Source organism: Macadamia integrifolia, unplaced genomic scaffold (genome assembly GCF_013358625.1).
Source record: "Macadamia integrifolia cultivar HAES 741 unplaced genomic scaffold, SCU_Mint_v3 scaffold281, whole genome shotgun sequence".
Taxonomy (NCBI): domain Eukaryota; kingdom Viridiplantae; phylum Streptophyta; class Magnoliopsida; order Proteales; family Proteaceae; genus Macadamia; species Macadamia integrifolia.
Genome location: NW_024868978.1, coordinates 45,022 through 59,105, shown reverse-complemented (window position 1 = coordinate 59,105; position 14,084 = coordinate 45,022). Strand labels below are relative to the sequence as shown.

The window sequence follows — 14,084 nt, the reverse complement described above, 5'->3', positions numbered from 1 at the left end:
TACATTTCTTTCAGGCTGTTCAAGTTCTTTTGCAAGCTCGTGACCAGCTGAAAATGGGAAACTTAAATGGTGGTGATGCTCAAGTTGATGCTAATGATAATCTGGCAACAGAGGTGGAAAAGGTTGACCCCATTCAGGTATTCTTTTTGCCCAATTTTATACCCACAGAGTGAAACTCACTGGAACATTTCTTGTGGGACATATATATATATATATATATATATTTTGGTATAAGGTGCTTTTTTTTCCGGGGTAATTCAAATATTTTATTAGGAAAGGCCCACTGTACTATACAAGGCCAAAGCAAAGCCACAAAAAAGAATACGTGAAAACAACTCAAAGTTTTTTTTTTTTTTTTCTCTCCGTAGCAGAGATGCCCCAAAGCGGTATACAGACAGAGCCTGAAATAATCCTCGTCTCCCTTGCACTGCTACCCTGTAAGAAGGCTGAGAGTAATTGTTAAATGCCTCATTTAGTTGTTATTTCTCTCAAGACAATGACTACAATTCACTGCTGTTGCGAAGGACCAAAATTTTTCTCCCTCAATGAATGAACCAGTCTCAGAAAGGATTGCAGCATCAGTGACAGCGTCACCCAGTGGATACCTATCTCATCAAGCAAAGAACCCAATATTTAGTGAAAAGGCAGTGTACTACCAGATGGAAAACAGATTCAACATGACCCTAGCAAAATAAACAATGGGCAAGAGAAACTGGTCTCCCTCGAGCTCTCCTCCCTGATAGCCCAGGAAGAGAGTTCCCTTAGGCAGAAATGCAGTGATCGCGCAAGAAAAGGGTCTTGCTTCAGACCCCCCCTGGTTTTTCGTTCATTAGATCCACTCCTGTATTTTCTCCCCCTGTTTCTCTGTTCTTGTCAATGATAGCCAAGCCGGTCTCTCCTCTTCCATGGTATCCGGAAAGGCTATCCAGTTTTCTCTTCTCCCTTATTTTTGAAGTGCTCTCCAGATCCATTCAATCTTCCACGGACCAGCACCTTATCTCTCCCATCCTCAAATGCATATCTTTTTTGCTGACCCATCTAGCCTTTGCCGACAACCTTATGATCTTCTCTAAGGCCAACCCCCTCTCTATTTCGACCATCATGTCCTCCTTCCACTTCTTTGAAAACCTTTCCAACCTCCATAACAATCTCCCCAAATGCCTGAAGCTTCCAAAGCTTGCCTCGAGCTTACTGGCTTCTCCTTTGGTTCTCTCCCGATCAAATACCTTAGGTTACCCCTCATCACCGCTAGGATAACTACCCACCAGTGTACCCCTATGTTAGACCTCAAAAGGAAAAGACTTCAACTTTGGAAGGCAAGTTTCTATCTTATGTTATTTCCAATTCTTTCTTATTGATAAGAAGATCATAATAAACCAAATAAGGAAAGTAGGATAATGCTGACTAAGCGTCCCTATCTACAAGACTTACTATAGTAAATAATACTTCACCAAGGTAAAAATAAAATTAACTACTGTAATCTCAACACTCCCCCTTAAGTTGGTGCAAATATGTTGTACATGCCCAACTTGGAGACAAGAGGATGAAATGCCTTTCAATGAACAGCCTTGGTAAACACATTAGCTAACTGATTTGCAATACTAACAAAGGGAATGCAGACAGTCCGTTGGTCAAGCTTCTCTTTGATGAAGTACCTACCAATCTCAATATGCTTAGTCCTATCATTCTGAACGGGATTGTGGGCGATGTTGATGGCTGCCTGGTTATTGCAATACAGACACATCGGACCTTCTACACTAACTCAGAGATCACTCAGTATGCTATTAAGCCAGGGCAACTCACAAATCCCTTGGACCATTACACAATATTCGGCTTCAGCACTAAACCAAGATACCACAGATTGTTTCTTGCTACGCCAAGTAACAAGGTTTCCTTCCAAGGAAAGTACAATGCCCAGATATAGTTCTTCGATTATCAATAGAACCAGCCCAGTCAGCATTAGTAAAGGCCTTGATCTTCAAGTGCCCCTGATTAGAATGGATAATACCCTTTTCAGAAGTAGATTTCAAGTACCGTAGAATCCAATACATAGCATCAAGGTGAGGTGTCATGGGATCATGAAGAAAACAGCTAACAATACCCATAATATAGGTAAATATCAGGCCTGGTGTGGGAGAGGTAGATTAGGCGGCCAACAAGTCTCTGGTACTATTTTTTATCAATAGAGTCACCCATTGCATTGCTCAGCCGATGATTAACCTCCATATGGGCATCCGTAGGGTTGCACCCAAGCATACTTGTCTCACTAAGGTGATCTCAAAACATACTTCTTTGGAAATGAAGATACCTCTATTATATCTAGCGACTTCAATTCTAAGGAAATACCAAAGAGGTCCTAGGTCCTTAGTCTCGGACTCTACTGCTAGTCAAGCCTTAAGGTTGGAGATCTCATCATTGTTACCATTTATCACAATATCGTCAACATAGGCGATTAGAGCAATGACCTGGTACCGTTCGCCTTTGTGAGCAGGGTGTGACCGGTTGACTCTGTCTATATCCAAAGCTTATTATAGTTTTCATGAACTGGCCAAACCATGCCCTAGGAGATTGCTTAAGGCCTTACAACAACTTCAACTTGCAAATACGTCCAGCAGTGGAGGGAGTGGCAAAGCTAGGAGGAATATACATATAGATTTCCTCTTCAAGATCTCCATTCAGGAACGCATTTTTGACATCCAAATCTTGAATATTCCATCCTAGATTTGCAGCAACAGATAGCAATGCCCTGATAGAGTTCATCTTTGCAACTAGGCCAAAGGTTTCTTGGTAATCAATCCCATAAATTTGGGTGAAGCCGTTAGCTACTAACCGTGCCTTGTACCGCTCAACTATCCCATCAGCCTTCTGACTGTAAACACCCACTTGCACCCTACTAATTTCTTTCCCTAAGGAGGAAGAACAAGTTCTCATGTACCATATTTATTTAAAGCCAGTATTTCCTCAACCATTGCAGCCTTCCACTTCGGAACATTTATGGCTTCCTTCCAACCCTGTGGAATAGACACAAAAGACAACGAAGAAAGAAATGTCATATAGGAGGGGAGATAAGATACATAAGAAGCAAAATGGGAGAATGGGGTGCTTGGTACAAGAACGAACTCCCTTTTTGACAACGATAGAAAGATCGTCCACTGTAAGAGCAACATGTATAATATCAAGTATGGGAGGCTTTGAAAAAGTAACAGGTACAATATCAAGTATAGGAGAAGTATTACCTGATACTGGCAGATCCAATGGAGGTGCTTCAGAAGGGTATATTGGTTACCAGTGGTATCTTGCTCCTTGGACCTCCGAGTGTTAAGTGATCACATCTCTTATAGGCTGATCTGGTGGCTCCCCCTGAAAGGGAGGCATACCTTGGATAGGAGACATATTAATAACAAAAGGAGGCTCTTCCTCAAGACTCCTCCTGAAGAGGTGACGTGAAATAAATCTCAGACTCATAAAAATTGACATCCATGGTGACGTACGAGTGGCGAATAGGAGGGTGATAACACTTATACTCCTTTTGGAAAGCTAAGTTAGAAGGAAGACATGCTTTAGAGCCAGAGAATCAAGCTTGGGCCTTGAAAGAGAGGAATTATGGGCAAAACAATCACATCCAAAGACTTAAGGAGGAAGACTAGAGACAATTGTAGGATCAGGGTGAAAAGAAATAGGGGCTTAAAGTTAAGTACACTAGAGGGCACACGGTTAATAAAGTGGGTAGCAGTAAGAATTGCCTCACCCTAGAGATATTTAGGGGCACTAGTAGCAAACATTAGAGTCTGAGCAATGTCAAGGAGATGATGAAAATTTCTTGCACTCAGGGATCCCATTTTGTTCAGGTGTCCTAACACAAGATGTCTGGGACAGAATGCCCTGAGAATTAAGGTATTGCTGAAACCCTCCATCTATATACTCAATTCCATTGTCACTACAAAGAACTCGTACAGTGGCATCAACTTAGGTACAAATCATGGCATGGAAAGATTTGAAATAAGAGAAGGCATTAGACTTATTATGCAAAAGATAACAAACCAACGAAAGATATTCCTATCAATTGTCCTAAAAGGAACTCATAAATTTGAATGAATTATAGAAAAAGGGATATCACTTTTATTTTCAGTAGGAAAGTAAGAAGTCCGTGTGTGTTTAGAAAACTCACATACATCACACTTAAGTTGTTCCAAACCAAAATATTTAACTAAAGTAGGAAACATGCAACGTAAAATATGAAAAGATGGATGTCCCAGACAACAGTGCCACTGGTGGAGTTGAGAGAGAAGCTGTCAGAACGAAGAGTATGCGCTGCCATAAGAGGCACAACTGGTGGAGAATCCAAGTAGTAGAGTCCATCACATACCCGACCATACCCAATCATTGCACCTGCCACCAGATCCTGAAAAAGGAAATTAGTAGAAAAAAGTGAACAGAACAATTCAACTCCTTAGTTAAACAATAGATGGAAAGCAAGTTAGCACATAATTTGGGAACATGTAAAACAGATGGAAGAGAAATAGTAGACGTACTAGAAACATAACCTTTGTCAGATAGGGGACAAGGAACCATTAGCCACACGTACCATATCCCAACGGAACAAGGAATATAGTATAGATAATCTCAGAGCTACTTGTCATATGATCGGCAGCACCAGAATCAAGTAACTATAAGGGAGAATGAGAGGAAGAAATAAGGAAACTTCCTATTTGGGCAAGGTTGTACACAGGAGAAGGAGTAGAGGAGAAGTACCTAACTGTGTCATTAGTTGCTTGAGGGCAGCCATTTGATCCAGAAAGAACAATGCAGTAGCAGGGCCACTGTCAACAAACAGATGGGTTTGGGAGTCTTGTTTTTCAGTTTTGCTATTACACCTACCCTTAGGACGACCATAGAGCTTCCAACATGTTTCCCTGGTATGGCGAGGGCAACTAAAATAATCACACTGAATACTTTCCCAAGAAAGGGTAGAACCCTTAAATGGAGTTTCAGCAGTTGGAGTAGCCAATAGTGTAAACCGAATAGGAATTGTGGAGGGTAGCATAACAGAGTGACGATGATCCTCAGATAGAACCAAGTTATATGCCTGGAGAAGAGTTGGAAAAGTCTCATGACCCAGGATCTATACCCTGATCTAATCATATTCAGGATTAAGACCTGTTAAAAAGTTATACACTCGTTCTATTTCACACTCCTTTTGAAGTGTACCAGCACCATTAGAACAGGCCATATCGATTGGGCGATAGAAATCCTGCCATTGCTATAGGTTGCATAAGGTGGAATAATAAGCTGAGGGAGACAACCCTTTCTGAGTGGTGTAACGAACAGTATGGCAAATCGCATAGACTTGAGCATAGTTCCCTCCCAAGGATTAGGTTTGTCTCACTCATCCCAAATATCCTTAGCAAAGTTGAACAAGATAAAGCTCGGGCTGATAGCAGTCTCAATAAAGTTGATTAGGAAGGACATAACGATGGCATCATTAGCTAAATGGGTGTTAGCAGGGCAAGATCAGTCGGTTGAGGACTCTCCAGTGAGAAAACCAGAGAAGTTGTTCCCACGAATAGTAAGGAGGCAGGCACGAGACCACGTGAGGTAGTCCTAACCATTGAGTTTGATGGGTCCTATGAAGAGTGGACTGATTGCTTGAACGGCGACCATCAAAGGCCTCAGAGGAGGCAACAATATCCTTGGCGTCATTACTTACTGTATTCATAGCCCAGAGAAATGGAAAGATGCACGGCAGCAACACAGGTGACACCCATAGAGAGGCACGGCAACCAGAAGGTTCACGGTGAAGAGGAACCAGTGGGGCTGCGCAAGGAGGCGCAAGGGGTCGCTGGCAGTAGACGCTGGTGGCAGCAGGTGTAGGCAACGATAGGCACAAGCGGTAGCAGGTGCATGCAACAGCAGGCACAGGTGCAAACAGCATTAAGCAACGGAAAGGCGTAAGTCCAAACAACGGCAAGGACAGAGAGGGCGATGTCGAGGCATCGTGGCAATAGCCGAAGTAGGCACGGTGGGTTAGGGTTAGGTTTGCATGGAATAAGGTTTAGGCTACCATGCTAGAATGGAGGCGAGGGTCCCAAGGACGGAGAAGAAAACCAAGAAAGAAGAAAAAAGAGTTTTTGGGTTTTTGGCTCTGATACCAAGTTGAGAATCAGAGATTAGGGAATGATTTGTGCTCCTTTCTTTGGTCAACTCCCAAGTCCTCTGGTTTGGGTAGAAATGCCCTAGTTGCTTCCATTATTTCGAATGATGTTTGGTCCCCTCCCCCTCTCTTCCCCCCTCCCCCTAAACTATCCGGTCTACCTTACCTCTGCTTATCCTGGTCATCGCTGAAGAGGGGGACAAAATTTCTTAGATTCCCTCTTTCATAGGCATGTTTAGCTCCTCCTCTGCTTCAAAGGCCCCCTTGTCCATTGGCGTAAGATTGTTTGGTTTGAAGGCCACATTCCCATCACAGTTTCACAACTTGGCATGCCCTCTCTAACTACCTCCCAACACAATCCTTCCTTATCTACTAGCACATTCACCCTCCTCTTGCTGTCTTTGTTGGAATGGAAATAAAAATGTTGACCACCTCTTCTTCTCTTTCATTTCTCCTCTACCATCTTGAAGAGAGTCTTTGGTAGCTACTGGCCTACTAGGAACAGACTTGGTTGATATGACATTTGCAAGTTCTTCCATATGTGACACTACACAAAAGCTCGTCTTTTGTGCCTCCATCAATCACATTCATATGAAGTGGAATCTTTGTAGATGGACATCCAACTCTCATTCCTTAGAATTTGGAATGCCATCTATTTTGATGCTAGCTCTAAACTTGTCCCGCCCCCCTGGGTTTTGGTTTGGTTCCTTTTTTCTTGGCTTGTTGTTAGTCTCTCCCTCCCCCTTGGGGCCTTTCCTCTCTTCTTGGTAATGAATTATTTTATTCAACAAAAAAAAAAAAAGTCATGTTCAAGTTGCTGATTTGTTTATTGATACTTGCCATTGATTTGCTTTCTTTCTCTTCAATTCCAATTCTGTTCTGGAACTCTGAACCTCAAGTCAATTCTGGTTTTCCTAGTTCAATTTTAGCACTTTACTGATTTCTACTTTGAATTCTTAAAAAATCCCATCGAAACTGCTGTTTTGGAGTTTTCCTAACTGAAGTAGTTGTTTTCATAACTTGAGACCTAGCCATTGGAATAAAATCAAACTTTTCCAGTCTTATATCACTGTTAAGTTGACCATTCAATTAATTGCAGTTTCAGGCCCATCAGACTAGGTTTGTTCAAGTTATCAAGATTTCACTAATTTTGGTCTACTTCCTATTCCCTGTGATCCTGAAATTTCTGGTTTTTAACAACTCTATTCTGTTAGGTAGGTTGTTAACCCATTACCCTTCCTACCTCTGGTCTTTCGGAAACTCAAAAATATGGGCTTAACAGGTAACACATCTGAGCTGTTGAGATTTGAGAATCCATATACTTACTAGTTTCAGTGATCACTCTCTTCTTCAACACTTGAAAAAGCTGCCTCATCTGAGGGATCTTCTAATCATCAAAATTGTTGTCGCCAGATCCATGGGCATAATCAGAAAGACGAGCTCTTTTGTGCTTAGCAATCTCAAATATATATATATATATTGTTTGGGGGGGGGGTGGAGGGCGGGAGGGTATATTGCTTGTGTGAAGGTTGATCAAGACAGTATTCATCCTTCCAAAATGAATTTTGAAATCATCCAAAGTGATGTATATGTAATGTTTAAAAGAGTTGTTAACAGCCAGCTGGTTTCATTGCTTTGTCTAACTTCAACAGTTTCCCAGTCATTGCTGATAAGGCTAAGCTTACTTCGAAGCATAATAACTGATGAGTCTGCTCTGCAAACTGTTGGGCTCTTGACTAAATATCTCCATAGCCATTTGGATAGCAGTGCATTTTCAGACTCCAAAGTAGGGAATTTGGAACCCACACTCCTTTTCTCCGATGCAAACTTCTTTCCAGCCCAGCAAGTGGAATTTATGACCTGCCATCATAATGTTCCATAAGAAACTCTTCTGACGATAATGTATTTACTTATTCAAGTCCTTTGCATGACGATATGTAATAACTAATAACTAACCAATAATCCTTATCCTTTTTATCCGTGTTATGCTTGGCACATGAATCAAATAAGCCTTATATCATAGTGCCACTCTATCTAGGATTGTATATTTTGTTAACGCTTTATTGTTGTCCAAGATACTTTTACTGATAAAGTGGTCAAACATAGTAAGTGGGACAGTGAAGGAGACTCCAATGAGATGTGGATCAATATGACAACTTGTATTAAGAATGTTGCTAAAGAGGTCCCAGGGGAATCGAGAGGCACTGGGCATGACCTTAAAGAGACATGGTGGTAGGGTGAGGAGGTCCAGAATGCCATCAAGCATAAGAAGGTTTATTTTAAAACTTGGCAAAGGACTAAGGAAGATGAGGATAAAAAGAGATACTATTCTTCCAGAAATTAAGCTAGAAAAATAGTGGGGAAAGTAAAGGCTAAGAAATATGATGTGCTTTACAGTATCCTGAACACTAAAGCTGGGGAGAAATCTATATATAAGATAGCTAAGTTGAGAGACATGAAGAGCAGAGATCTTGAGCATGTCAGGTGTGTCAAGGATGAAGACATCATGACGAGATGGGGTGATTATTTTTCTAAGCTTTTAAATGGAGACAACCCGAGTGGATCTTACCCTTACGAGCGCCCTTCTCACTTGGACAACACTAGACAGATATGTAAGAAGGATTGGAGTTCATGAGGTTAAAAATGCCTTAAGAAAGATGAAGTCTGGAAAGACTTCAGGCCTAAATGACGTCCCTATAGAAGTTTGGAAGAGCTTAGGACTTGGTGGCGTATCTTGGCTAACTAACCTTTTTAACAAGATTATAAGCACAAGGAAGATGTTTGATGAGTGGAGAAGAAGCTTTGAAACCCCTATTTACAAAAATAAAGGTGATATCCAGGATTGCAATAACTACAGAGGTATAAAACTTATGAGCCACACGATGAAGCTTTGGGAGAAAGTTATTGAAGTGCACTTGAGAAGAGAATCGGGAGACTCGGATAACCAATTTGGTTTTATGCCAGGGAGATCATCTAACGCCCCGGCCCCATTAACCTTGCACAATATTGTCCTCCTTGGCCCATTGGCCTCAAGGCTTTAAAACGCGTTGTGCCATGTTAAGGAGACCAGAGGTTATTAACTAGTCTAGTAATCTCTCCTTAGGCGTTGTGGGACTAATGTTTGCACACCCTCACCGATCTCCTAAATACCCTAATACTAGTTGTATTCTTGGTGGGGACACCTCATAGATCTCCCTGGCGAGTCTGGTACTTACCGTATTCATGGGTGTCACAGATCATTAACCGAAGCTATATACCTTCTTGGAAGACTCATGGAAACCTTTAGGGCTGGTAAGAAGGACCTCTGTATGGTCCTCATCAACTTGGAAAATTCCTACAACATAGTTCCTAGAGATTTAATATGGCATGTCCTAGATAAGTGAAAGGTGTCGAGCAAATATGTGGAAATAATTAAAGATATGTATGATGACGTGGTAACAAGTGTGAGAACCAAGGGTGGCCTAGGCTACAAGTTCCCTATTTCTATTGGGCTACACCAAGGGTCATCTCTAAGCCCCTATATGTTTGTGCTTATTCTGGATGAGTTGACAAAAGATATGCAAGGTGACGTCCGTTGCCCCTTGGTGTATGCTTTTTGCGGATGATATTATTTTATTGGATGATACAAAATCAGGACTCAATGCTAAACTAGAGCGATGGAGATCTGCCTTGGAAACAAGAGGCTTAAAGATAAGCAGATCAAAGACAAAATATATGATGTGTAACTTTTGCCACTCTACGAGAGAAATGATGAGGTGACTATTGAAGGAAGAGAGGTTAAGCAAAGTAACTATTTTAGATATTTGGGATCTATCATTAATAAAGAAGGCGATATAGAGGATGATGTATCACATAGGATTAAAGTGGGATGGACAAAGTGGAGGAGTGCGTTTGGTGTCTTGTGTGACAAACGTGTCCCAGTAAAACTTAAGGGAAATTTCTACCGGATAGTCGTGCACCCGGCTATGATGTACGAGTTGGAATGTTGGGCCATTAAGAAGCAGCATATTGATAAGCTAGGAGTAGCGGAAATGAGAATGCTAAGATAGATGTGTGGGAAACTAGAAGGGATAAGGTTAGGAATGAGCAAATTAGAGCGGATCTAGGGGTTGCCCCAATTCCTGACAAGCTTCGAGAATGTCGTTTGAGGTGGTTCAGGCAAGTTCAACGAAGGCCATCAGATACCCCGGTAAGGAGTGAGTGAGAGTGACTTGATTCAAATAGAAGGATTCAAAAGAGCTAGAGGCAGGCCAAAATTGACCATAGGAGAGGCTGTGAGGAAAGACATGCACAAATTAGGCCTTGTCCCAAGTATGGTTTTGAATAGAGCAGATTGGAGATCTAGGATCTAGGTAGCGGACCTGCTTTAGCTGTGCTCTACTTTGTTATTGATTACTAATCTGTCTCCTTTAACACCTTCTATTTTTCTCTTTCTTTGGCTTGGTTTTGGATTCATGTAGCCGACCCCATTAAGTTGGGACAAGGCTTTGTTGTTGTTGTTCTTCTTCTTCTAAGTAGTAGCAATAGTAGTTATGTGTTTACACTTTACATCCTTTGTATTCTTCCCATTTCTATGTGTGATTAACTTTCAGGTTGAGTTGCTTCTTGGAAAAGCCTATTCTGATTGGGGGCACATTAGTGATGCTGTGTCAGTTTATGATCAGTTGATTTCTACTCACCCTGATGATTTCCGGGGATACTTGGCAAAGGTGCTGTTAATTTTTTATGCCCTGGGTTCTGGTTACTCATTGAAATCATTGTTTATTGCTTTTTTCCCTCACCAGTTATTTTTTTTAGTGTATACAGCTTCTTCTTTCTTATTTTTATTCTTGCTATTGTAGTCAGGAAAAATTCTTAGTTGAGTTGAGTTGTTGTTGCTGCATATTTTAAATCTAAGAAGTAAAAAAATGGGAACGCTTAGAAGGCCGAACTGCACACAGTAGTGCTGCACAAGAGTAAGCCTAACCCAACCCACTGTTTAAATGAAATGAAATATTTCTAATTAGCGTGAAATATTGATGGATCAAATCTAAAAGTTCTTTCGGAATAGAGGACCAAAATATCCAAAATTAAAAGCTTTATAGAACATTTATCAAAATGAATAAAGATTATGGGTTTCATTCTCTTTTTATTGTCAGAAGAGTATTGTATTTTATATTAATACATTACTCTTTTATATTAATTGATTATAAAAGAAAGAGAGAAGATTTAATATTAATTGATTATATATCACATCTGTGGTTGTGACTTAAGGATCAGCAGATATTGATATCTGTATCGGTCAACAATACTCAGATCTCTAAGTGAGAATTGTCAGGGTTATCTGGGATCATCCAATCCAAACCGTAATGCTATTTGTTTGAGATTTTAAAATGCAACCGCAAGCGTACGAATCAGTTTAGCTACTGGTCAAACAGAGAGAGAGCAGCCACTTTATTTTTTTGCTTCTTTTAATAATGCGAAAGTGAACCGATTAATGGTTGTGATCTAATTCTAACTACCATCCTAAACATATGTATCTAAAATAACGTCCTAACCATTCGTCATCTAAGAATTTAAATACGCAAGCCGCGTAATTAAAATTAAATAAATAAATAACTGAAAATAAACACCCCACGGAATTAAAAAACAATAAAGGAAAAAAAATGCTGAAATAAAAATAAAGTAAAAGAAAGGGGATAAAGCTAGAGAGAGACTCACAAGTAGGTTTCTCTGCTTAGCCCGAGGGATGCATCATAATATGAGTTTCCCTACTTGACCAGAGAGTCACTCTTACAAGGGTTACTCTACTTGCCTTTAGCGAAAGAGAGGCAATTAAAATAAAAAACAATAAAATTATGGTTCTATGGCTAGGAGGGGCAAAGCCAACACATACACTAGCCATGAACCTTGGAGGAAAGGGAAAGCAATAATGTAATGACTGAAATTAAAATCCTAAATTAAGAAAGAAAGGGTAGTCAGAAGAGGGAATGAGAAGGGGTGAGAAGACTACTGAAGCAGCCTACTTACTTGAACTTCAACCCTTGAACTGAAACTTGATCGATTTGAGATACTACCAATACTAAAAACCAGATCTGGAATAAACCAAATCTGAAATTTCTAGTACTAGAGAAAACAAATCTGAAGAAAAAAATTGAACTTGAAAGACATGCTCCATAGCTTGTTCTTGTCACCTAGAACTAAGCCTAGAACTAGAACTTGAAAATTACAACTTCAATTGCTCAAACAATAAAAATAAAAAACTGAATCAAAAACAAAAGTGCTTGCATTAATTGAATAAAAAAAACTTACAAAAGTGTTTAAAGCATAAACCTAGAGCTAGAGCTAGAGAAAAAGATAGAGCAACTAAAAAAAAAAAAAAACTAGAAGAATAATGAAGTGCCTCCTCCCCTTGTGTTAATTCTATTATATAGAGAATGGGGGAGGGAAGCTAACGATTTTAGCTTCTAAAAAAAAAAAGATTTTTTTTTTATCTTGTTGATGAGGTGGAGGAGAGAGAAAAGAGAACGTGTGGAGAGAGAATCTCCCAAAAAAAAATTTTGCCTTTTTTTTTTCCTATTTTTTCTCCCTTTTTCTATTTTTCTCTCTTCTTGCGCAAGAAACCCCCCTTGGCCGATTTTTCTTGCTTGGATTTGGACAATATTCTATTTTAAGGGAAATTCCATCCATGCCCTTGTCTTTTTTTTTTTTTCCTATTTTTTGTCTTTATTTTCTCTCTTCTTCAAACTTGCGTACAACCATCTTGGCCGACCTCCTTTAAGTGATGAGTAGGAGAGAGAAAATCTTCTAAAAAAAACCTCAACAAAATGGCAACTAAGGGGTTCGAACTTGAGACCTCCTAATAAGCAAGGGATTTTGCACACCACAACTCACCAACTACACTAGGTAGTTGTTATCAAAAACGAATCTTCAATCACTTAAAGATGTGGTCCATCAATCCTTGTTGGCATTTGAAATATTCCTTATATCCCTGGGACAACTGCAGACGGGCTGGTTCTGCATCTCGGTTCAGTTCTGATCCATTATTCCTTTTCTGGCCCGAAAAGAATGATCACTTGTACGGTTGACCAAACGAATGTGTACTTTTAATTGAACACGTCCATCTTGCTCAGAATTTCATCCTCTTCGCAACTACGAAAAGAAATAAGACCTCTTTACGTGTAAAATTGGAGATATAGCGTCTGATAGTCCTTAAGGGTTTGAAAATATAAAACCTGAAAAAAGAGAGAAACTCAAGGTAGCTCCATTCTAAATATGTAAAATGCATGTTTTGTTATCCTAGATTTCACATATAAATGTGCTCTCACCATAGTTGTCAAGGCGTCGCCTTGGCGTCCAGGCGGTTTGCCTGGGGCCTAGGCGACAGCCGCCTTGTTGCACTGCATGTCGCCTTCTGTTTCGGCACTTATTTATGCCAAATATCATTCAAGTAAATGTTTTTAATATTTGTTATTTCATTTACTTAAATATTTGTTATTTCATTTACTTAAGATATTATTCATAAATAAGCAAATACCCCCTATTTGAATCCAATAAAAATAGTTTAAAAATCAAATTCCAAAAGGATAAAAAGTCAACCCCCCAGTCCAAGAACAAAAACTGGATTTTGATTATAGGGACGATTTTCAACTTTTAAATGCTAGGGTTTTTCTCAATTATGAAAATTTTATAAATTCTATCATGTTAAAACATTGCTAAAAACCAAAAGTCCGGTAAAAAAATATTTTGTTTTGATATTCATAAAATTATTTTCATTCAGGCGATTTTAACAGTATTCGCGCACTTAAAAATAAGTTTGACTGAAGCATTACTTTGTCATTGCAACTCAGATTTAAGTAATCTTAGACTTGTTTGAAAGCTGGTTTTATATTATAACTAATACAAAAAGTCTCATGTAAAAATAAAATCATTTGACCAGTCAAACTTATTATAG

General features: G+C 39.7%; 1 protein-coding gene across 2 annotated transcripts in view; it reads left to right on the top strand.

Annotated features, from left to right (window-relative positions):
* The window catches only part of LOC122067282, a 132,809-nt gene that overhangs the window by 115,484 nt on the left and 3,241 nt on the right, over positions 1–14,084 (top strand). For both annotated transcript variants that reach the window (XM_042631115.1, XM_042631116.1), the window contains exons 13-14: positions 15–137; positions 10,744–10,860. In XM_042631115.1, the coding sequence (XP_042487049.1) occupies positions 15–137; positions 10,744–10,860 (240 nt within the window). The remainder of the gene's footprint in view (positions 1–14; positions 138–10,743; positions 10,861–14,084) is intronic.